Source organism: Diadema antillarum, unplaced genomic scaffold (assembly GCF_040938485.1).
Source record: "Diadema antillarum isolate AM-2024a unplaced genomic scaffold, OU_Dant_1.0 scf00000100, whole genome shotgun sequence".
Lineage (NCBI taxonomy): Eukaryota > Metazoa > Echinodermata > Echinoidea > Diadematoida > Diadematidae > Diadema > Diadema antillarum.
In genome coordinates this window covers 578,904-602,341 of record NW_027270989.1, presented here as the reverse complement: position 1 = coordinate 602,341, position 23,438 = coordinate 578,904, and the positions used below count along the sequence as shown (strand labels likewise).

The 23,438-nt window shown below is 39.4% G+C and overlaps 1 protein-coding gene and 1 non-coding gene across 2 annotated transcripts in view; one reads left to right on the top strand and one right to left on the bottom strand.

Moving 5' to 3' along the window:
* LOC139718846 (TATA element modulatory factor-like) overlaps positions 1 to 17,942 on the bottom strand; it is a 34,568-nt gene extending 16,626 nt beyond the window's left edge. The window contains exons 1-4 of the mRNA XM_071630311.1: positions 17,587 to 17,942; positions 14,376 to 15,644; positions 11,406 to 11,418; positions 3,192 to 3,249 (exon numbers count right to left, since the gene is read on the bottom strand). Coding sequence (XP_071486412.1) covers positions 3,192 to 3,249; positions 11,406 to 11,418; positions 14,376 to 15,644; positions 17,587 to 17,818 — 1,572 coding nt within the window. The 5' untranslated portion in view covers positions 17,819 to 17,942. The remainder of the gene's footprint in view (positions 1 to 3,191; positions 3,250 to 11,405; positions 11,419 to 14,375; positions 15,645 to 17,586) is intronic.
* A 674-nt stretch (positions 17,943 to 18,616) lies between these two features.
* On the top strand, positions 18,617 to 18,725 carry Trnai-uau (transfer RNA isoleucine (anticodon UAU)). Its single transcript has 2 exons — positions 18,617 to 18,654; positions 18,690 to 18,725. It is a non-coding gene; the product is annotated as a tRNA-Ile (tRNA).
* The last annotated feature ends 4,713 nt before the right edge of the window (positions 18,726 to 23,438 follow it).

Below are 23,438 nucleotides of genomic sequence, written 5' to 3'. Positions count from 1 at the left end.
ATGGAACTCATTCCCCAAACTACATATACACACTTTATCCATTTTTCCCCTTTTTTTTTGGGGGGGGGGGGGGTGGTGTGAGGAAAGAAGATTGCATTACATATTTTCTTGTTGCAAACACCTTGAATTCCAAGATACTTGAAGATGACTCTAAGGTAGATCAATGCAACAAATCTATGATAATTCACAATACCAGTTGCAAGGTGATCATTCTTTATCTAGATTAATGACTTTCCTTGTTTCATTTTGTAACAAGAAAACAAATGTGGCAATTACATATCAAAAGAATATAACGCATTTCCGTCATAATGTTCTTTTACAGCAGTAGACACCAATAGACCATCCATACTTCACAGTTGAACAAATGTTAGCCGGATTTACTGACACATTACCACTACCTGTGCTAGATCAATAGACATCAAACAAATGACTGGAATTGAAAACACCTTTCTCACATACATACACGGTTGCATGAGATAAAACAAATAACATCACTTGCTACATTGTACTTGTACTTGTCAAACACAAGTTGCTGCACAAAACCTTTCCAAGGACTTTGCCTCCAGCAAGTTTGAAAAGTTTAGTAAACTTCTGGTTGATTGACAAATCAAATACTGCAGTACTAGATGGAGATTTATGTGCATCATATCAGCCTTCAATAACAACAGACTGGCAAATATTCTGCACTCCTTCTATTAAACAGCTTACAATGAAATTTCCATTAAAAAACAACAACAACAACAACAATAACTCCATACATTGTATATGCAAACTAACAGACACTTTGACCCCAAATTTTGATGTGAAATTCTGCTCCCACATGGTCTTAACTAGAGATCAAGTTTTGTGAAAATAAAGCTGACTTACGCTTGCACAACAGGGCCACACAATGATGTGGAAAGAAAATGAAGAAATAAAATGGATGCGACAGAGAACTTCACCCCAATGTGTCTTCTGCACCAGAGCAAATGTCTTTCTGCTGTCCACTCCCAAACAGCGCTAGTCTTGTACCCTACACTGGAAACCGATCAATGGCATGTTTATACAAAAAGTGTATGCCCCAAGAGTTTTTTCTCAGCAGATAATTAGGTGCATTTTCAGGCATCATACTGCTTCTGACTGAGCTCCTCTTTTATCTGCTCCAGATTTCACTCCTTCTGTCTTCTTTTAACCCCCTTTCATCAGTTTCACTAGACCACATTGGCTAAGTCTCAACACACACAAATAGAGAACAATGACACTGTTTCTACAGTGAGTGGCTACACATAGCTGTCAATAGTGTTTTGATTGCCCAATCTAGAACAAACAACAAGGTACGTAATACCCTGTCGGTGAGAAGAAAGTTAAAAAGCTGTAACGCCACCTCTTTTTTCGTTCTTTCTTTTTTTTCCCCTTTTCCGAAGAGCAAACACGCTGTTGGGTTCCTTTCAAATGCAAGAATCCACACATCTTCCATATTCTCCAATATCCATAATAGACTGCCACTTGCGAATGCACTGTTCTATTACGAGGGCTGCTAGAATGTGCAGTATGAGAACAAACAAGAGACCCGCTTCTAGACATGCTAAAATTCCTGGATGCTTTTGGCCCAAATGCCCCCCCCCCCAAAAAAAAAAGAAAAAAAGAAGAAGAAAGAAGTATGCCATTCATTCCAATGTGCAACATGCTCCAATTAACCTTATTTCTGCAGGGGACTGTCTTTAGTCTTTATAGATGGGTAGGAGTTACCAACATTTAGCATAAAATGTAAAAAATTTGATGACATGTTGATGGTTACCACTGCATATATATAAAAGATGTGATAACAGATTGGGGGGGGGGGGAGGAATCTGCTCTTTGGCACATTTTGACAAGTATTCTGGGAATTTCAAGTATTTGTGCACTTAATGCAATAGCCAACTTCTGGGGAACTATTAAAAGATGTGAAAAAAAAACCAAACATGTTAAAGTCTGCCATTACCATAGATGGGGCTTGACACTAACTTTTTTTTTTTTTTTTTTTTTTGGGGGGGGGGGGGGGGGGGGGGGGGAGCCTGTTTGAGTCACTAAAATCTCTTGAAATCTGAAATTTTGATGGCCCGAGAAAGATATGTGGTGGCCCCGCCACGAAAGCATATGTAACGATCCATTTTGAATTTCAGCTGCCCAAACAGGCCACCAAAAGACGACCATCTTTAAAATTTAGTGGCCCTACATCAATTTTTAGTGGCCCCAGGCCACCGAGCCACAGCTAACATTGAGCCCTAGCATTAGACAACCTGCTTGTATCAGGGACGCCAGTGGCATTTGTCTCCAGGGCCTGAAATTTTTTTGGGGGCATCACGAGCGCGAAGTCCCTTGCAGCTGGGGTCTGCGGTTGTGGATGCTCTCTGATGCAATTTCAGCCTATTTTGGACCATTCCAGAATACTTTTGAAACCTTTTTTTTTTGGTGGTAATTTTAATATTTGTACGCAAGTGATGTTTGTGAATGAATAAATTCACACTTGCAAACACTGAAACCCAAGGAAAAAGGATAAATTGGAAGAAATGAATACAGAAGTGGCAAAAATTATCAAATCAGAGATGACACTGAGAATAATAAACAGAATATGAAAATCACAATTTTTCAGACATTTAAAAAAAAAATCTGAAATCAGATTATCTATAAAACATGCCTTTAAAACTTGCTTTTTTTTTTGAAAAAAAAAAGAATGTTGCTATTTGTATTCCCAAATTCAATGGTATTTGAGATGTAGATGCTGAGTGGGTAGGGGAACTCTTTTTAGGGAAACCTGTGGGGCAATTTGTACGTCAGCTACGTGTAACAAATAAGAAAAAAGTCAGAGTTCAGTCTAGATTCTAGGTGATTCTATGGAGAAAAAGTCTGTCCTGAAGGCAGAATTTGAGATTCATGGAAACCACAACAGCTATCCACACTGTGCTATAAAGCTTGCCCAACCTAGCAATAACTATACAACTGCATTCAGAGTAACTCCCTGCATTAAAGAAAATATGAATTCACAGGTTCCAGGTATACACGTCAAACCTGTACGACTCATTTACATCACGACTCAATTGGTATTAAAGAAGCATCCACCAAACAAGAATGTTGGTCCATAGACGAATCTTGCCAAAGAATGTAGGAGTGTACTACAAGCATAGTATATTTTAAACGATTAATGTGTTTCCATGGAAACTGGAGCAGCTTACCTTCAAGAGTTTCTCTGGCTGCAGTGCATCACTCTCTTGAAGCTCCTCTTTGGGTGAGGTCGGACCACCAGCACCTAGCATCATAAACAGAGAGAGGGAGACAGCAAGAATGAGTGTGAGTGAGAGGATCACAGAGACTTCTACTTAGCCTGATGCTCCCGCAATCACTTTCACCACCCTTGAATACACGCCAATCGGATCTCGGAGCCGCCTTAAGTAGCAAAGTCTCCCTCAGTCCGTGACTGGCCGCTGACTATTTGTCCGTCACGCCGGCGTGACGCAAAGCCTTACCCACTGACTCTCACTTAAGCATGACAGCAAACAAGTCTTCTAGGAGCTTCTGCCTCTTTGCTCTTCTCCAGACACTTGTGGATCTTTTATAGTGAATCAATGTTTGGAGATTGTTGTTGTAATGTGTGACATGTACAAGCACATTGCATGTGTGTTTATAGTGTCCATAGACAAAGCCTACAGATGTAAACCAAGATCTACAATTCGAGAAAACACTAAAGAAGAAAACAACAAAAGCAACTTTGCAGTGAATGTGTATATAATTGAATGTGTGTGTGGCCAAACCCTAATGCTTGCTAAGGTCACTTTGAAGTGTATGTACTAGATCTGATTGTCAACTGTCAACATTGTACAGACTGACCCCTCTGTTAGTGATTAAAAAAAAAGTTACCCATCACTCAAGTTACAAATACAGTACATAGGCCTACATTGTACATACAATGCAAAGTTGATGAAATTCAGTCCACCAGACTTAAAAAAAAAAAGAAAGAAAAGAAAAAGCTCCTATACAGTGGTATGCAAACATTGCATTCTGGTAAGGCTGCAACCATGACTCCTTTTCTTCTTCTTTTTTTTTCTTTCTTTGTTCAGACATGGCTTTGAAATGACGCAGGTTCCAGTGTTGGCAAATGAATTGTTTACGGTAAGCTTTGAGCTGTCCTCATATAATCAGCACATAAAGTGTACCGGATTCGCTTCGACAGATGGTCTGTCCAAACACTAGGCCCATTCAGGCACAAGTTATGAGGTTCTGCATTGCCATGCGAAATTCAATTTTATTTGCCGCTATTATCAAAATGCATGGCCCCCCTCAAAAAAAAAAAAAAAGACTCATTCAGATGCAAGCAAACACTTTGAGGAAGTCCACCCAAAAAATAAATAAACTTCGAAAGAAAGAGAAAAATACTCCCTTCAGAACGATACAAAAATACAAACAATGGATAAGAAATAAGGAATCTATATGACATTTTGAAATGTCACATTTCTTTGGAAAACAGTTCTTGACCGTCAGTACCTATGAATATTCAAATGAGTGAGTTGATGATGTCCTGCTCTCACAATTTTCCATGCATGTTAAATATGAAATTCTGAAAAATTGTTTGTTTTTTGCTGATAGAGGTAAAAGTATATATCTCCATACTAAAATGATACTAGAGTTAACATTTGTTCTTTTTTATCTTGGGTGGTTTTAAGGCAAGTTTTATATTGCTACAGCTGAAATATGAGGGGGGGGGGGCTGGTCATTTCTGTATATGAAATGAATAAGAAACTCTGGTTGACAGTGTTTCCCACAAAAATGCTGCAATTTCAAAATGTCATAACTTCCTTATCCGATTTTGATCATTTGTGCATTGTTCTGCAGGGATTTTTTTTTTCTCTTTCTTATGAATTTGATAAAATTTTGGAGTGAAATTTTTCTTTAAATCTTCAAGCTGCACATGCTGTACCTAGACAAAGACTGGAGGAGTGATCCTGGGTACTTCCGCCTCAGATCGACCGATCTGTAGGCCTACATGATCAGTGCTAGGACCTAGTGCGGCAGGTTGCATCATGGGATTAAAAACAAGAGACCCGCGGGTCTAGCGCTCACCTGAGTATCGCAAGTTCACCTTTCACGCAGTCACTAATCTAAATTATTCACAGCTCTACCAAAATTTGACCAGGCATTCTCAAGTAGAAGATGAAAATGTACAATAAGGGCCCAATTTTTTTAAGATTCCTTAATTTGGGGGGATTGGGGCCCCCTGGGGCCCTCTGGGTGGGGCATGGTGCCCATTTTGATAAATTGAGATCCTGAACACCTAGGGATGCTACCTGCCAAGTTTGACAAAAATCCATCATGAGGTTTTCAGGAAGAAGATGAAAATGTACAATTCAGGCCCCCATTTGGACCCTTCCAACCACCACCCCCCCCCCCTACCCAAGAGGGGCACCCCTGGATCTCCTATGAACAAACTTGAACCTACAGTCATTAATGTACTCACTCATAGTATTATCTCAGCTCTATATATAACTTCTGATTCTAGAGAAGATTTATAAAGATTCCTTCATTTGGGGGATTTGGGACCCCTGGGGGCCCCCTGGGTGGGGCATGGTGCCCATTTTAACAAATTGAGATCCTAACCCCCTAGGGATGCTACCTGCCAAGTTTGGTGAAAATAGGTCATGGGGTTCTCAAGAAGATAAAAATGTACAATTTAGGCCCCATTAGGACCCCTCCTCACCCCCTCCCTCCCCTGGGTCCCAAGGGGGGCACCCCTGATTCTGCCATGAACAAACTTGAAACTACAGTCATCAATGTACTAACTCATAGTATTAACTTAGCTCTATCACTTCTGGTTCTAGAGAAGAAGATTTTTGCGGATATTCCTTAATTTTGGGGGGTTTGGGCCCCCTGGGGGCCCCCTGGGTGGGGCATGGTGCCCATTTTCACAAATTGATTTCCTAACCCCCTAGGGATGCTACCTGCCAAGTTTGGTGAAAATGGGTCATGGGGTTCTCAAGAAGACGATGAAAATGTACAATTTAGGCCCCATTAGAACCCTTCCCCACCCCCCTCCCCTGGGTCCCAAGGGGGGCACCCCTGATTCTGCCATGAACAAACTTGAAACTACAGTCATCAATGTACTAACTCATAGTATTAACTTAGCTCTATCACTTCTGGTTCTAGAGAAGAAGATTTTTACAGATTCCTTAATTTTGGGGGGTTTGGGCCCCCCTGGGGGCCCCCTGGGTGGGGCATGGTGCCCATTTTAACAAATTGAGTTCCTAACCCCCTAGGGATGCTACCTGCCAAGTTTGATGAAAATCGGTCTTGGGGTTTTCAAGAAGAAGATGAAAATGTAAAAAGTTTACGCACGACGCACGACGGACGACGGACGACGGACGACGGACGACGGACGACGCACGACGGACGCCGGACGAAGGGCGATCGCAATAGCTCACTTGAGCCTTTGGCTCAGGTGAGCTAAAAAAACCCTGAGCTGTTTTTCTTTTTGTTTGTTTGTTTGTTTGTTTGTTTGTTTGTTTGTTTGTTTTTTGCGTGCCACTCATGTACCCTGCATGAGGCAAATTTTGCAAGAGGTTTTTTTTTTTTTTTTTTTTTTAATATCAAGATGATGTGATGACTGCATCGCACAGAAATTAAATTGGTTTTTGCACCACATTGCAAAAATCTGTTTTTGAAAACTGTTCAAATTTCATGTGTGGGTATGGATCCACTATGCTATTTTTGTGTGCATCATGTGTTTGTTTGTGTGTGTGCATGTGTGTGTGTGTGAGTAGTGGAGGAGATGGGGAGGGTGGTCAAAGGACTATATTATAAAGCTTTAAAAAAAGATACACTGTACTACAACACTTACTATGTACATAAAACTGTCCAATTTCCATCTTTCCCTAAAAAGGTTGTAGCACCATGGATATGTATCATTGGCCCATACTGCCTTTAATCATCTCAAAGACCTATCTTGAAATCATAAACATTCCAAATTTCTTTTGAAATTTCATGTCAGTATTAAAAACACTTCTAGATTTAACATGTTGTGGTGCAGTCTGAATACAACTATTTTCTAGTTCATTTCTGACTGCAGATTTGACCCAAAATACAAAGGGCAACTTCTACAAATTGTGCAAATAATGAAATTCTTCAACTATTTCCTTCATATTGCTAGCTTGGTACAGTACAATTGTAGAGAGTTCACAGTGTGGCAAAAAAAGAAAAGAGAAAGGAAACAAAAATAAAATGTTTGTTTTAGGACAACTTAGGCCAAGTCTGTTCCCTTGTTTCTAAGGACAGCGTGAGGGTTTCATACACTTAAATCTTTGATTTGTGAGCTCTACACTTGCCTAGAAGGGTTTCAGTCCACAAAGTTGTCTCATTTCAATCACAAGACAAGTGCCATAATGTGTCTCGCCCATTCGCGTACAAGAAATTGTACGTGAATGGGATATACAACTTGTAACAGATTAAAAAAAAGAGACATAACAGATAAAAAAAGAGATATAACAGATAAAAAGTGATATAAAAGGGTAAAAATTTATGGCAAACAAGAAACGTGCCATGAAAATTCAACATTGGGCCCTTAAAGTTTGTTGACCCCTGCCTGTGACCTTTGACCTTGTGGTGACCATTCACTCACCAAGGGACATCTACCATCCAAGTTTGGTCACAAACGGACCTATGGATCAAAAGTTATGACCCATAATAGAAACGCGCCATAAAAACTTAACATTGGGCTCTAAAAGTTTGTTGACCCCTGCTTGTGACCTTTGACCTTGTGATCACCCACTCCCCAAGGGACATCTACCATCCAAGTTTGGTCACAAACGGACCTATGGATCAATAGTTATGACCCATAATAGAAACGCGCCATAAAACCTTAACATTGGGCTCTAAAAGTTTGTTGACCCATGCTTGTGACCTTTGACCTTGTAATGATCATCCACTCCCCAAGGGACATCTACCATACAAGTTTGGTCACAAACGGACCTATGGATCAAAAGTTATGACCCATAATAGAAACGCGCCATAAAAACTTAACACTGGGCTCTAAAAGTTCGTTGACCCATGCTTGTGACCTTTGACCTTGTGGTGATCATCCACTCCCAAGGGACATCTACCATCCAAGTTTGGTCACAAATGGATTATGGATCAAAAGTTATGACCCATAATAGAAACGCGCCATAAAAACTTAGCATTGGGCTCTAAAACTTCGTTGACCCCTGCATGTGAGCTCTCATGCTCATGCCTTCATGCTACAGCAGGGGGCCATCACATCTTTATCAATACCATTTGCAGTCCATAGCAGGTTGCTGTAAAACGAATGAAGGTTTGCGTGCATTTTAATTTTCGCGCATTTCGCGAGAGCCTAGATTCGTTGAATTAAAATGCACACAAAAGTTCTTGTCTACAACTCATCAATGCACTGAATACCAGAGACAATTTGTGAAAATCTGATGCCGTGAAAAAGCTGTCGCCTCCAGTTCACAAAAATTTCATGCCGCTAAAATATCTTGCATTAAAGTATGTGCTGCAGCTCCTGCTAGCACCTCAGTTCATTTCAGGGAATGCAGTTTAATACAGGGGGCACACTTTGACGAAGGTCATGTTATTTCTTGTCAAAATATTACACAATGTTCAGTTTGCATAGTATTATTGCCTGCGTACAACTGTCTTTTCGACAGCAGAAGGCATTCTATTAGTACTGATGTACAAACATACTCTATGGCTTCAATCAGCCATAACTGTTATTGTACTGTCTACAATTTTTTTTTTCATTTTTTTTTTATAATACGGGAAGTGCCTCTTACACATTTCAGTGTACAGTGCACACATCAGACATGTTTACTTTGCTTCGACATGAATGCTTGAGCAAATATTTGAAGAGGTCTCAAACATTTTTTTTTAATACTCTTCTTTTAACAGAAGCATCCATTTAATCATCCTGATTATAATGCAGTTGTGACTATAGCTGTATAAGACTACAGCTGTTAATAGCTCTACATAGTAATGTTGGAAACGTTTCCCCAGTATATTATTCATTGTGAGTGCTGCCACCAGCACAAAGTACTGACTGCTAACAATCAGTCATGATACTGGCACCATTCACATGTGATGCGTCCCCACAAAAGCCGGTATATAGTGTTGAGAAAATATATTTTTTGATTTTTGGCAGATCGGATGAATTTGCCAGATGCTAAGACTTAAAACGAACTTATATAACTGGCTTAATACTCCATTGCAAGGAAAATACAGTGTATGTTTAAAAAATAATAAGAGGTAGAAAACTGTGACGGTTATAAGACCTATAGGTGTATACTGCTAGTGACATTTGCTACTGTGACAACTGCTCTGGGCCCCGTTTTATCAAAAGATATTTAAGCGAGTGTAAATTCCCTTACCACACATGCTGCCATAGACTTTATGATAGAAATCAACTAACTATATTTATAATCAATTATAACTCTTCATAAAACAGGGCCCAGGTCTCATTTTCTAAAAGGACTTATGTCGGGTCAGGGTGAGAGTTGTGATAAGGTTTTAGGTTTAGTTTGATGCGAGAATTACGATTATACGTAGGTAGAATTTATGGTTGACTATAAGCGTGCAGATATTTCACGGGAGCCATTGTCACAATCTGCGCAAATGTCATAGAGCCTACTGTATACTGCCAAAATCACCTTTACAAGCATTTTTCTTCCTTTAATGATCTCTTCTTTTATATGGGTAACGTGATGACCCACACTAAAACCAATAAAATAATGGCACTATCAGAGACATGGCATTGCTATCAACACTGTCAGTGAGAATGAACCACTTCCAGAGATGAACATGGGTCATGTCACACGTCATGACAGTGCTCATGGCTTTTATCATAACCTTGATGGCACTGTGAGAGTGACAATTTTGGTTTGACTGTAAGGTTTGAGGTGCTGGTCATGTTTACGTACATCTTGTACACATTCTAGCAGTGGACTTGGCATTCTTTTAGAAATTTTGGCTCAATTTCATTTTTAATTTGATTGAAAAGGAAAAACACACACTTGTTTTGACTTTCTAGCTTTTAAAGATTGTACCTCTTTAAAAAAAAAAAATTAAAGAAAAATAATTACAGCCAGCAGCTTTGCGCTGTGACTGGGATACCACGACAGTGCATGAATGATGCACAGGTCTTTAAGTGCATCAGCAGGAATTGTGTACATGTACATAAGGTTACTTTGGAATGCTTTACCCCTGGACAACTTACTTTACATTGTAATTGTAAGCTGGCATTCTACACTAAATTTGAGTTGTCCTTAACAGCTAATCACTAGGCTCCAAAAATCTGACAGCATCTTGAGGCATGAATGAAGTACATGTATACACACCTCAACCAGGGAGGTGACGTTTCACCTCCCTGTTTCAACAGACCTCCTGTATTGTATTCTTAAGCATGACGTCACGGAACAGTTTAAACACTGGAGCACACAGGTGTGCTGAGTCTGCCACAAGTGACCTTTCAAGGGTTCAAGATACTGGTTAGCCTATAACAATGGCGTACATACATTTAATGTAAGTGTGCAGAGGGCATTTGTAACACACTGGTACACCAAGTGTAAAAATGAATCTAAAATATGAAGAATGAAAATATGGCTCTTAATAACATTGTACATCTGACATATTGCCGGAGTCAACATCTGTAGGGTACACGTATGTAGTTTCTATTAGTTTGTTTGTTTTGGTTTTGGTTTTCTTTTGCTCTTCTTTGAAAAACTGCACAAATACTAGTATTGAACCCTGCACTTAATAATGTATGTACTGTATACGCGTATGTGCGTGTAATGCACAGCTGTGCAACTGTATGTGTGTCTGTCTGTCTGTCAGTTTTTTTCATGATTGCATTCATAATTTATGTGTAGGTCAGAGAGTACAGTAGAGCTTTACAACAGTTTTTCCTTAAATCCTGTTTGTATGATAAACCTAGAAATTTGGCATTGCAAAAAAGAAACAACAACAAACAGACAATACATGCAACACAAACATGAAGGATTACACAGCAGGTCTAGATAAAATATTTACTGGAAATCCCTGTTATTTCTTAGCCTAACAATTCAGTCCATGGAAGGTGTTGCAATAGACACCCCACCCCCATTTGATTCTTTGTTTTTAAGGCACTTCATACATGATGTAACACCTAAACAGATCCTTGTCATCTGATTAGTTGTTTGATATTGATCATTTGTCCCATTTTATACTGTTACATCATCATTCGTGCATTTGTGGCTCCATTTACCATGTAATCTGGGATCTATGCGATTTGTTCCATTTGCATGCACACCGAGAGCCCGGCACACTACCTACAAAATGTAAGTAAAACGCTTGCATTTGCAACATTATGCATGCCATCAAGTATATTGACGGACAGTGCACTACAATATATACATGTAGTGCTCAGCACTCTCTCGATCTCAGATCTCACATTTTATTCTCCCTTGTTTCTAAATTCATAAAACATCAAATGACAAGAATTGATGTTTAGGTATTATTGAAAACAAATGATAAATGTTTTTCATTTGTGCAATGGACAGAATAGTTCATTGTGTGAAAGATAAAATCATCATTTCATCTTTCACCTAATGAAATATTCAGTCCATTGCACTCATAAACATTCATAATTTACACATTGTTGTCATTGCTGAAGAACAGTGCTTTAAAGGGACAGGTAATGTAAACAGCAGGGGAAAAAAAGGGCTTCAAAGGGACATTCCAGACAATTTACACATTTAATATCATATAGTACTACATAAATCAACACTGCCATGAAGGACCTATAGATCTGTGGAAGTTAATATGGTCCTTGACTAGAGATACTATGAAAAACCTAAAACATACTACACTGAACACAAATGATGACATAGCAGGCTCGATTCAAAAAATGTAGCAGCGCAATTCCATGAAAAACAATGTGCTTTATATCAACTTAACTTTCTAGAATTCATGTATGCTAGCACGAATCATCGTCTACTTCATCATCCTTGTTTATTGTGATTTGTTATGAATTTTGAAAATATTCTTATTCCTTAATCCCAATCACTACAAATTCTGGAACTCTGTACCCAATATACATGTTAAAAAGAATTTATAGAATCTGATGTTCAAATGCAGATGCATGAAATTCATCCATCTATAGGTCTCCTTTAAGCCTTTGAGATCATGCTCAAATGGTGTAAATGCAGTTGTACGGAGACAAAGTTAGCATTATCATTTTGATGAATTACATTGTGAGAGTTTTGTGTGTGTGTGTGTGTGTACACTGTTCTTGTTTTATGACCATGTGCCATATGAATGCTATACTGTATACGCTATATATTTCGCGTGGGTTTTATTTTCGCGAATTTCGCGAGTCGGGAGCTATTCGCGAAATTAACAACACGCGAAAATATTACCTTCCAAAATGAATCCCTTGCCTTGATGATATGAACATTTCAGTACTAGTATACCATGTCACGGCTTACCGAACAGACCATACTGGCTCAGCTTGTTTACGTTTACGCACGTCCACGTCTACTTACGAATACTGTAGAGAGCCAATCCATTATCGCAAGGGGACCACTCGTCAGAAATCTAGCGTGATGGACTTAACCACTTCAAAAATGTTGAATTCTAACTTACTAGTTCGCAGAGCTTGGTAAGTTTTTTCATGCAGTGTATAACTAGTATCATTCTTATTTGCTAGTAAGTTGAAAATTCACACTTTCTTTGCCACTTCATATTTTCTCTGGTCCCCCAATCGCGAATTTAACCACTCGCGAAAATGTGTGACAGCGGCAATTCGCAAAAATTTATGTACGCGAAAATTATAGCGTATACAGTAAATAGACCAACATACTTTTTACATCTTACAGTACTTGCACATAACTTCCTACAGTCAATAAAGCAAAGAGGCCATTCAGTCCAAATGAAAGCAATCTACTGTTTGTTTTCTACAGGTTTTTTTCCAAAGTGGCAGCAGAGGTTACAATGAAAAGTTCATTAATTTACAGAACATGGCTTGATGCTGTCGCAACGCAAGAATTGTCTATAACTTGAAGACATGCTCACGTTGAATGGCAAAGCTCATGTTGACTGTGTGTGTATAAAAAACTAATCTTGAAGAAATCAGTTACATATCGTTGCTGGGGCGACAAGACCTCGTATCTGAAATTTTGGTGAAAATTACTTTTTTGGATTAATGGTCAGATAATCGGCTAAAGCCTTACAATCGTATGGTTGTGCGGCACGGAGACGAACGCAACACGCTGCCTCCCCCATTCTGTATCAAATGTAGTGACACCGAATGAGAATAGCGCTGGCTCAATGGGTCAGCGAACAACACTTAGACTAGAAATCTCCTGACCCAAAATGGCTGTCCGAGCCACGAGAGCTTCCGAATGGACGCACACTCTCAGTGCGCATGCGCATGAAGAGAGGCCAAAAGAGCCACGCGTCTTCTGGCCTCTCTCCTCCAATCACCGCAGCTCGCGGTCACAATGTTTGTATATGATGCGTACACACACACGCACACACACACACACGTGCCTCAGTGGCAGCATTGTCCCACACATTTATGGATATAGCACCGAGTCTGGCATTGCGCAATTGCATGCACTAACTTTGGTCGTTTGGGAGTTTGCGAAGTAACGTACCATTAGGGGTGACGATCGTCCGACTTTAAGTGATGTCCTGTCCAAAGCCTAGCTGTCTTACCCAAAAAATAAAGCCACCATGGTATGTCAAAAGAAAGGTTCTCCTATTTCATACAGTGCTTTGGCTGCCACGCTTTTTTGCTCTCCTAAACATTTGACATTTTGTAGATACGAGGTCTTGTTGCCTCAGCGACTATATGTATTTGATCAATTCAACACGAGCAGTGTTTATCAATTATACGCTTTTACCAAACAATGTACAAATGTAAATACTGCCACTCCTTCTTTCTTATACTATTAATGGTCATATACTGTCATATACGTGTAGTACAAGGGAGACTTATAGCATGTTGGCCACCATACTGCATCTTCTAAATATGATGAGCAAATTCAACTCATCAGACCAGTTTGACCCACTTTGACCCACACACCAGAACTTGATGGCATTAAATCAGAGATATCATCTAAATTGCAAAATAAAGACCCTAAAATATATGTGATTTACGCTAAATATGGAGAAAAAATAAACACAGTTTGATAAAAAAAGAAATCATGCAACTAAACCTGATGTACGGTAAGCAAAAACAAAATCAGACATTTACTGGAAAGATATTTCTGCATTGTAAATTGTAATTTCGTTTTGTGGGGAAAATGAAAGAAACTGCATGAGAGTGAATAGTATTTCTGTATCGTAGGGATGATAATAGCAACAGCAGAAGCAAAACTCACCATCTTCTTCATCAGGAGGGAGTCTTGGTGTAACCTCCACCTGTCCAGCATCCGTACCAGATTTCTGCTGTCCTTCCTCATTCGGTGTGGGCGTCGAGTTATGATCGTCCCTGACAGTACTACTCTCCTCCGAACCGGACCGAGGTCGCTCGTCGGTGCTCGAGGATGGCGTGGTCTTGTCATCCTGGTCCTCGGACTCGACGTCGGCCGAGTAGGAAGGCGAGGCCCGTTGCATGAGAGCAATGGAGGCCTGCTCCACCAAGTTACCCACGTCTTGCGCCTGCGCTGCTGAGTGTATGGAATCGGGCATGTCGTTGAATCGCCCCTCCGAAATTATGCTGAAGTCGCTGTCGGTTGGGCTTCGCTTCCCGTTGGAGGACGACGAGTAATGCTTGGGAGACTCATTTTCGGGGGATTCACGCGTATCGTACAGATAGACGGATGACTGCTCACTGGCTGTATGCTCATTAATCACAACAAAGTCACTGTCGCTTTTGACCGAGGTCTGTTCATCGGTGTTCTCAGATTCCGATTTGACTTCTACGTCACTGCTTTTTCTACACAGAGGAAGACCTGCATCCGCTGCCTCCAATTTCTCGTCAGCCTCCACAGTCCCAGTGCTCGTGGAGTTACTACTCTCCATACTCTGACTGTGAACTTCATTGCCACAGCTTTCCCCTTCCTCTCCAAACTCTTTCACATCGCCGGACTTCACCAGCAGAAAACTGTCGGTTGAGCGGACTATATCTGCATCTATTGTACTTGCCTCCACTTTTGACGTCTGTTCTTCATGTTTCTGTACCTCCACTCTGTCAAGAGACAATCCCGTGGCTTCATCACTGCTCTTGGGACAGGCTCCCTGCCTTGGCAACACACTCTGTGAGTGAGATGAACCCACATCGACATGGAGGGGAGTTAAAATGGTTTCACTCTTGGATTCCTTAGCTTCAGATTTTTTCTGTCCAGGGTGAGGCTTCTTGGCAAACCTAACAGCCCGTCTTTCTTTCCCTCTTTCATCTGAGTCATCACTGTCATCTTGTACAGGTTTGCTCTTCACCTTCGAGGTCTTTCCGCCTGCCAGTTGCTTCCCCGCCTTTTCCGTAGCAGCCTCTCTGGCTGCTTCGTCGACTTTCTCTGGTGCCGGTGTCTGCTTGGCTGGAGTCCTTTTGGGCTTGGCAGTCCTTACAGGATCACTACCCTGGGCAAGAAATTCACTGAAGAAGCTGTCCCCATCATCCAAGGAAACATGGCTACTGGATCTTAGATTTCCTGTGAGATACAAGCAGAAATCAAATAGAAGAGTTCCAGTGGCATCATTCTATCAGTGTTTTCAGTTTGATCTGTGACTAGAAACTTACATTACAGTACCGGTATGTCACAAGTAGACAAGCACTTTCTATGTACACATGTATAATGTGTATCTCTTTCAAGAAAACATTGAATATCAACTGGAGAAAGAATGCTGAAAATTCTCAGATAATTCAACATACATTTGTATAACCATCATTTATAAACTGAGTAACATTCAATTGATCAAATAACATTTTACTATAAGTATTAGTATTCAGCTGAAAAAACTGAATGGGTAAATTATATAACATAAAAACAGCACAGGCTCTCTGTGAAATATGATAAATTGGCACAGAAACAACAGAGCGGTAATTAGTATTGATGGCAAACACAAAACGGGTTGTCATTTGATTGCAGAAGGTACAATATTAATTATGTAGCATTGTCATAAGACTAATTGATTCATGTGATCAAGTTGCTTAAAGGACAAGCTCACCTTCATAAACATAAGGATTGAGATAATGTAGTAATATTAGTAGAATACATCATTGAAAGTTTGAGGAAAATCAGACAATCCGTTCAAAAGTTATGAATTTTTGAAGTTTTTGTGCAGTAACCGCTGGATGAAAAGACTACTGCAGTGTATGAATAACTTAGATGTCACATGCGTACAACAATACAAGGAAAATATAAAGAGAATTTCACAAAATTTCATCTTTTGAAAAAAGTACACGTTCCCCTGACTCGTTACCAACAAATGTTATGGGAAATATTATTCCCCCTGCCTTTAGAAAGAGGCAAATCGAATGCTCTTTTATTATGTGAAAAAAGTGAAAATATGTTAAATTTTCTTTTACATTTTCTTTATACTGTTGTACGCATATGACTCACAAGCTGTAGTAGTCTCCTCATCCAGCGGTTCCAACACAAAAATTTGAAAAATTCATAACTTTTGCATCGATTGTCCAATTTTCCTCAAACTTTCACTGATGTGTTCTACTAATATTGTTGCATTCTCTCAATCCTTATGTTTATGAAGGTGAACTTGTCCTTTAATATTGGCATACATATGCAATGACTGGCTACTTGGGTGATTCGCTGTGGACATGATAAAATTTGGTTGTAGGCTGCACACTGTACCCCAAGTTCACGGCTTTACTTTATTTCTGTGAAAGAGAGTGCTATGTTTAAGATCGCCAGAAAATACTGATGTCGTGACGAATGTACTAGTAATACTTTTAGAGTAATTTTCTCTGTTTATGACTGGGTGCCTATTTGCAGCAGGGGCACTTTCATTCATTGATAAGACAGCTTAAGAGAGTCAGGTGTGCTTAGTCCCACTTCAGAACAAAAGCAGGATGAGTCACTCGCAAGCTTTGATTGGGGAGGGTACCGTACTTGATACCTTGATGTAATCCCTTGCAGCAGCTTGTACATGAAGCTATACTATAATTTACCGTTTGGTTATGGCGTTACTGCCTGGCCATCACGTTACTAATTGTTAGGAAAATTAACCCCTCTACACAATGTTCCAAAATTTTACTCTTTGAGGAAGTTTGAACTATTTCATACAATGTCTAGCAATGTCTAGTAGGCAGCCTTCAGAGTAACACTTTACTTCCAAAACAATCAATCCTGGAGATGCTTCTTTGGCTGTGGGGCTAGCCTTGCTAGCTAACACATACATGTAGAGTGTAGGCTAGAGACCAAGTTTGCCAACTCAGTCACACTCACAGCAAAACTGCCAAAACTTTAAAAAGCTAACTTTTCTGCCAGTTTGCGTCTGCCTAGCCTGGTCAACAAATGAAATGGGCTGACAAATGTGAATTAATTTAAGCTCCCCTTCAGATAGAATTTCTAGATTAAGGTCTCTCGTATTAGTAGCTAGGGGAAGAAAGTGGGGGAATAGCATTAAATTTACCTTTCCCAAAATTGCTTGCATCAACATCTTCTGTTGCGCGAGTCGAACTTTGGTCACTCACACGCGTAGACCCCGAACTTCTCGGTGGTCTGCTGCCGGAGCTGCCGCTACTCGAAGGACTGGTGTCCTCCTCGTCCTCCCTTATATCCAAAACTTTGTCAATTGATTTTTGTGCCGTCGAAAGAGCCGTCTTAGCAAATGAAGACAAACTTGCCTGATTAAACCAGCTCATCTTTGATCCACAAGACGTTCTAAGGCATCGTTTACGTGAAAACAACCCACTTTATCATTAAAAACTACAATTCTTCAGCTCGTTTTTCTTCGCCAACCAAGGAGCGTACACGTAAACATCAGCCATCCAGCCAGCCGGCCGACAGTGCAGTGACCTATGACATATGACAAGGCTTAATCGATTCTGCAATAGGTAGATGACAAGTTGTTACCGTGTAAAGTAGATATGTTGAGCTCATTTTCTCGAATTTTAACCAAAAATGTATTCACAAATATCCTGTATGTAGGTTTTATGCAAATAGTAGATTGATTTTATACCACAGAAGTTGAATTCAACATTTTTAGTAGAACACACTGTCTGAAGATAATATCCCCATTCTTATAATGGGAGGATCGTTCATCAAGTAATAGGTAACAAAAAATAAATGATTTGTCAAAATTCAAACAAATTTTAGTATACGTATCTTGTTTTAAATAAAAAAGTTCAAATAAATTTTTTAAAAAGTTTGTAATTATATATTTTTTTACAATTTATTCTTATGAATGTGATATTGAAAGCTGGTTTTGATAATATCGTCATTGTTGCCAATTTTAGACGCTCGTACAAAAACAGGAAAAAACTTTCAATTATCTTTCCAGTTTGCATAGATATGAATGCAATAGGTCTTCTTGGCAAAAAGATAGTACCAATATATGAAATATTGATAGGTGACAAGGATTGACGGCACGTGATACAACATGAGCATGCCACAAAATCTTATTAGAATCATGTCATTTTGGTACCCTTTCCCGCCAACCGTCCCCAGTGGCGCAATAGGTTAGCGCGCTGTACTTATAGACAGTACCCAGCGCCGTCTGGCTACACTGTAGGCATGCGGAGGTTGTGAGTTCGAACCTCACCTGGGGAAATAGGTTTTCTTTTGCTCTACACGTTACCGTTTAATTTCGGCTTTTACGAGTTGGAGCAAATCCACACGTCACGATTTAAAGACTCTCATGTCAAAAAAGTTATTATAAGAAGCTAGAACAACCTACTCAAAATTGCCATGTACTGTTAGCGAGGGAAAGATCAGTCTGAAATGAGTAATTATGTTGACGTTGCCATGGTCCAGAAAATGGGAAGTTTTGCCATTACTTATTATTGTGGTTCGATATGTGGTCCGATCATTTTTAAAGTAGTAAAAAGGCTGAAAAAGGCTAAATTTTTCATATGTCCTCAATCTGATTTGATGAAACATTCTAGCATTCTGTTTGTCTGATTTTATTGAATATCCCATCCAATGGACAACATTAGGCCTATATTCCCATATACTGTTTGAGAGCACTAAGGTGTACTAAAACAAAGCCACCCGTTAGCACCTGGTATTATAATCTGAACATGAATTAGAAATGGATACCGGTAGTTCGATATATAATTGAAATGTAGGCCTATCAGGCCTTATCAGGAGCAAATCCAGGAATTCCGTTTGTGGGGGGGGGGGGGCATAAAAAATAATTTTCTGACCACCGTACAATCGAAAATTAAAGAGGGTGCACTTCCCTTTTCATTTTTTTTTTTCTTTTCATATTAAAGGATGTGTACAGCTCTGGTTGAGGTGAGGATTTAGCTTTTAACGTTTTGCGAGATATTCAGAAACCACATACCCACATGAGAGTGTCAAAGAGCATGCAATTCTAAGGGGTATATCAAAAGTTTATTTGATAAAAATTGGTTTTGAAATGGCTGAGATATCCAAAAACAAGGTGAAAAAAGAGATCCTAATAGAAGGCGTGGCCTGTCGCCTTTTATTATCATCACTTTTATGGATATCTCAGCCATTTGAAAACCAATTTTCATTAAATAAACGTTGAATCCTTCTTAAAATTATAAATATACATGCTTTTTCATAGTGTAAATTTCATAAGAGATTTCTCATTATCTCACTTAGGAATGTTGGAAACCTGAATCCCCACCTCAACCAGTATACTGTACAGTCCCTTTGTTTAATCTTTTATTTTCAGAAAAATTAAAGGGGTGCGCACCCGGTGTTACCCCCCCCCCCCCCCCCCCCCCCCGAGTGATATAAATGGGTCTCACTCTTCGGTCTCTCACTCCACTACAAAAAGACAACGGATGCCGTCACAAGAGACACTGCACTCATGACTGCCAGGAGCACTTGATCAGCATGTGCTTTGTACCCAAAAGGTTAAATCAAACTAATCTCACAGAGGCCCCAAAACTTCAATGTTCATTGTGGAAAGTGCACTAAGAATGACACTGATATTCAGAAAGAAGTAGCCAGCATGTATAAGGCCTACACAATGTATATCATATTATGCATGGCCGGCGGAACGGGGGTGGGGGGGGGGGGGTGGGGCTCACCCCCCCCCCCCCCACACAGACACACTTTTTATGTGCACCATACAAATGAATACATAAGGTGTCATCACTTAGGCCCCCCCCCCCCAACACACACACACACACTTTTTTTTTGAAGGAGAAAGATGAGCTGAAGAAAACATTTTTTTCTTTTGCTTGTCAGCTGAAGAAACCCGGAAGTGGAAGGGGAGAGATGAGCTGAGGACCCTTTTTTTTTTTTTTTTTTTTTTGCTTGTTAGCTCATGAAACCTGGAAGTGGTCTAATGTGAGGTCATAAGACTGTTGTAGGTCATGCAGACAACGGGTATAATGATGTAATGCAGATATAGATTTGAGTGAGTATAATGTATAGGCTGACTGCAGCAACAGGACAATAGGCCTATAAGCTTGTTCTGCACATTTTTATCGTTATTTACTTACCACGGAGCTTCATTGCTATAAGCTCCTTGATATAATCATTACAGGTATTATGTTTATTCATTTAGGGCGGGCTGCTTGTTATTCTTCCACTGTATGTCGTGTTTATTTTTCATGCCACTACCAATGCATATTCATACCCCGTTGACTTGTGTGTCTTCCATAACCGTTTCATATGATGCTTAATATTCTCTCTAAAAAAATCGAGTGAAAATATTCACTCCTAAAAGAGTGAATACAAAAAAGAGTGAAATTGGAGTGAAATTGGAGTGAATTTTGAGTGAAAATGTTCATTTTCACTCATTTTGAAGTGACCTCAGGGATCACTCGAAGATTTTGGAGTGATCCTTGAGGGTCACTCTAAAACGAACTCCAATTTCACTCCAAATTTACTCTTTTTTTGTATTCACTCTTTTAGGAGTGAATATTTTCACTCGATTTTTTTTAGAGAGTTCAACAAATTTGTTTAACACAGTATTCTGTATAGGCCTACATAGTATTATGCTATAATTACTTTCATTGTAATTCATTCCAATTATTCCATAATACCTAGCTATTATTTCATTTTATGTTCCATCTGATTAAGTAGACAGTCCCTAGCATGACTATATAGTAATGATGAAGACATCAAAAAAAAGTTTCAATAAATCTGGCCTCCTGCGACATCCTTTGTCATCATTTTTTCATCACGAAATATTACCTACAAATAATATAACACACACACACACACACACACATATATATATATATATATATATATATATATATATATATATATATGATAAACAGTGTATATGTATATAAGATATCATATAAGTATAGGCCTACACGTATTATATCTATAAGTTTGATCGCGAAACAGGGACCTTTAAGTGTCATTTTAAACATTTTAAAGTAACTCCATCATCACAATAGACTAAGTGAAGCCAAATAAAACCTTTCCAGTGATGCTTTATTTTACGTAACGAGGAACATTCTATGTTGAGAATTATCCTATTTTTACGTTTCGCAAAATAAATACATGTATGAGGGATGCAGAACTTAACGTTTTGCGATATACGTACGTTGTATAACTCTTCATATGCGATATCTTACACGTTTATAATAGAATTACATACATGTGTGTGTGTACGTAGATGTAAGCAAAGTGCAGTCTGAAATTCAGTTCATTATACTTTTGACATGAAAGCGGAATACACCGCATATCGAATTGTATGCGCTATCATAGAGAGAGATATACGGTAGACTAAAATAACAGAGTGAATGGAATTTAGACTAGGGATGACGCACGTACCCGGAAGTGCGTCGGATTGCGCAATACGCCATAGGTTTATAAGTTCACTTTCACGTTCACTGTCGGTGTCAGCTCGATAAAGTGGTTACTTCGCCTGATTTTGTATTTACCACCAGCGGTGAATTATGGAACATACCGTGGGGATCGAGCCCCATTAGAAACCACGAACGCAATCTGGCACTTTTGCCACGCGAAGACAGATCCCAAGGCGTCGGCATAGAGTTCGGGTATACGCTACAGGCCGCTGCATGACCAAAATCGCCGACTACTATTTATCATAGTAGGCAGCTGTATGTCGGGCGAGAAGTCACTGCATGTCCTCAGTCCCATCACACATTCAGACGGGTCAGACGAAATCTCGTCAGCAAAAATTTATATTCGCAGATTACAAGGTGGCCATTATTATATCACCCGCAGTCGTGCATTCTCAATCATGTCGCGCTTCGATAAGTACAATAAGTACAAAGGCAATTCTAGTAAAATTGCTGTTGACAAAATTTAATTCCCCAGATATCATTTTGTGTTTCTGCTTTCTTTATTTTCAATATAACCGGCGTTATGCCTTTCCATCCAATGCGGGCAATCTATTGTACTGAAAGCAGGAGCATCTAATTGCTTTTTGTTGCATTAATGCTGCATTATTACAGGCGCCTGAAAGCTAGACATTGCACACTATTATAAATTATGTTTGTTTTGATACTTGTTAGTAGGCCTAAAAGGCATCTAATCTGACACATATAATGATGATGATGATGATGATTATCATCATTAGGGGCCTATTATTATTATTATTATTATTATTATTATTATTATTATTATTATTATCACTACTACTACTATTATTATTATCATTATTATTATCATTGCTGTTATCATTATCATTATGATCAATGATAACATTATCATAATCTAATCAGCAGTATAGAAGTAGTAGTAGCAGTAGTATAGTTGTAGTATAGTAGTAATATCAGTCATCATCGTTGTATTTGTCATTCTGTCGTTATCACCGCATATCCATGCAGTGCCTGATAATTTATGGGCCTAAATTTCTTCATTTACATTTCAACTTTTACCAAGATAACAATTTTAGATATTCTAATTAAGCCTTTATGACCGTATACAGGGCTTTTTACACTTGTGTTTCTTAACCCCGGACTTTCTCTGACCCAGGACTATCGTTAGTCCCGTACCAATTTTTTCAGCTTTTTACACTGGCCAATTAGTCCCGTACTATCTCTTGTCCGGGGCTAAGGAGAAAACTGACCTTTTTACACTCGTATTTCTTAGCCCCGGACTTTCCAAACCACATGAATATTCATAATTACGCTGTGTACTGTACACGTACACGCACGCACCGGCAGCACTTGATTGCCTCGTTTCTGATTGGTCAGTGAGGGTCGGACTTCGTCTCCGTCGCTTAGCCCAGGATTATTTTTTCGTTCTGTTTACACTCACTTGCTTGGCACCGCAATTGCGGTGCTAGCACCGCAATTGCGGTGCTAACCCCTGCTATTTTGCAGGGCCAGATAGTACCGTACTATCGGTGGGGCT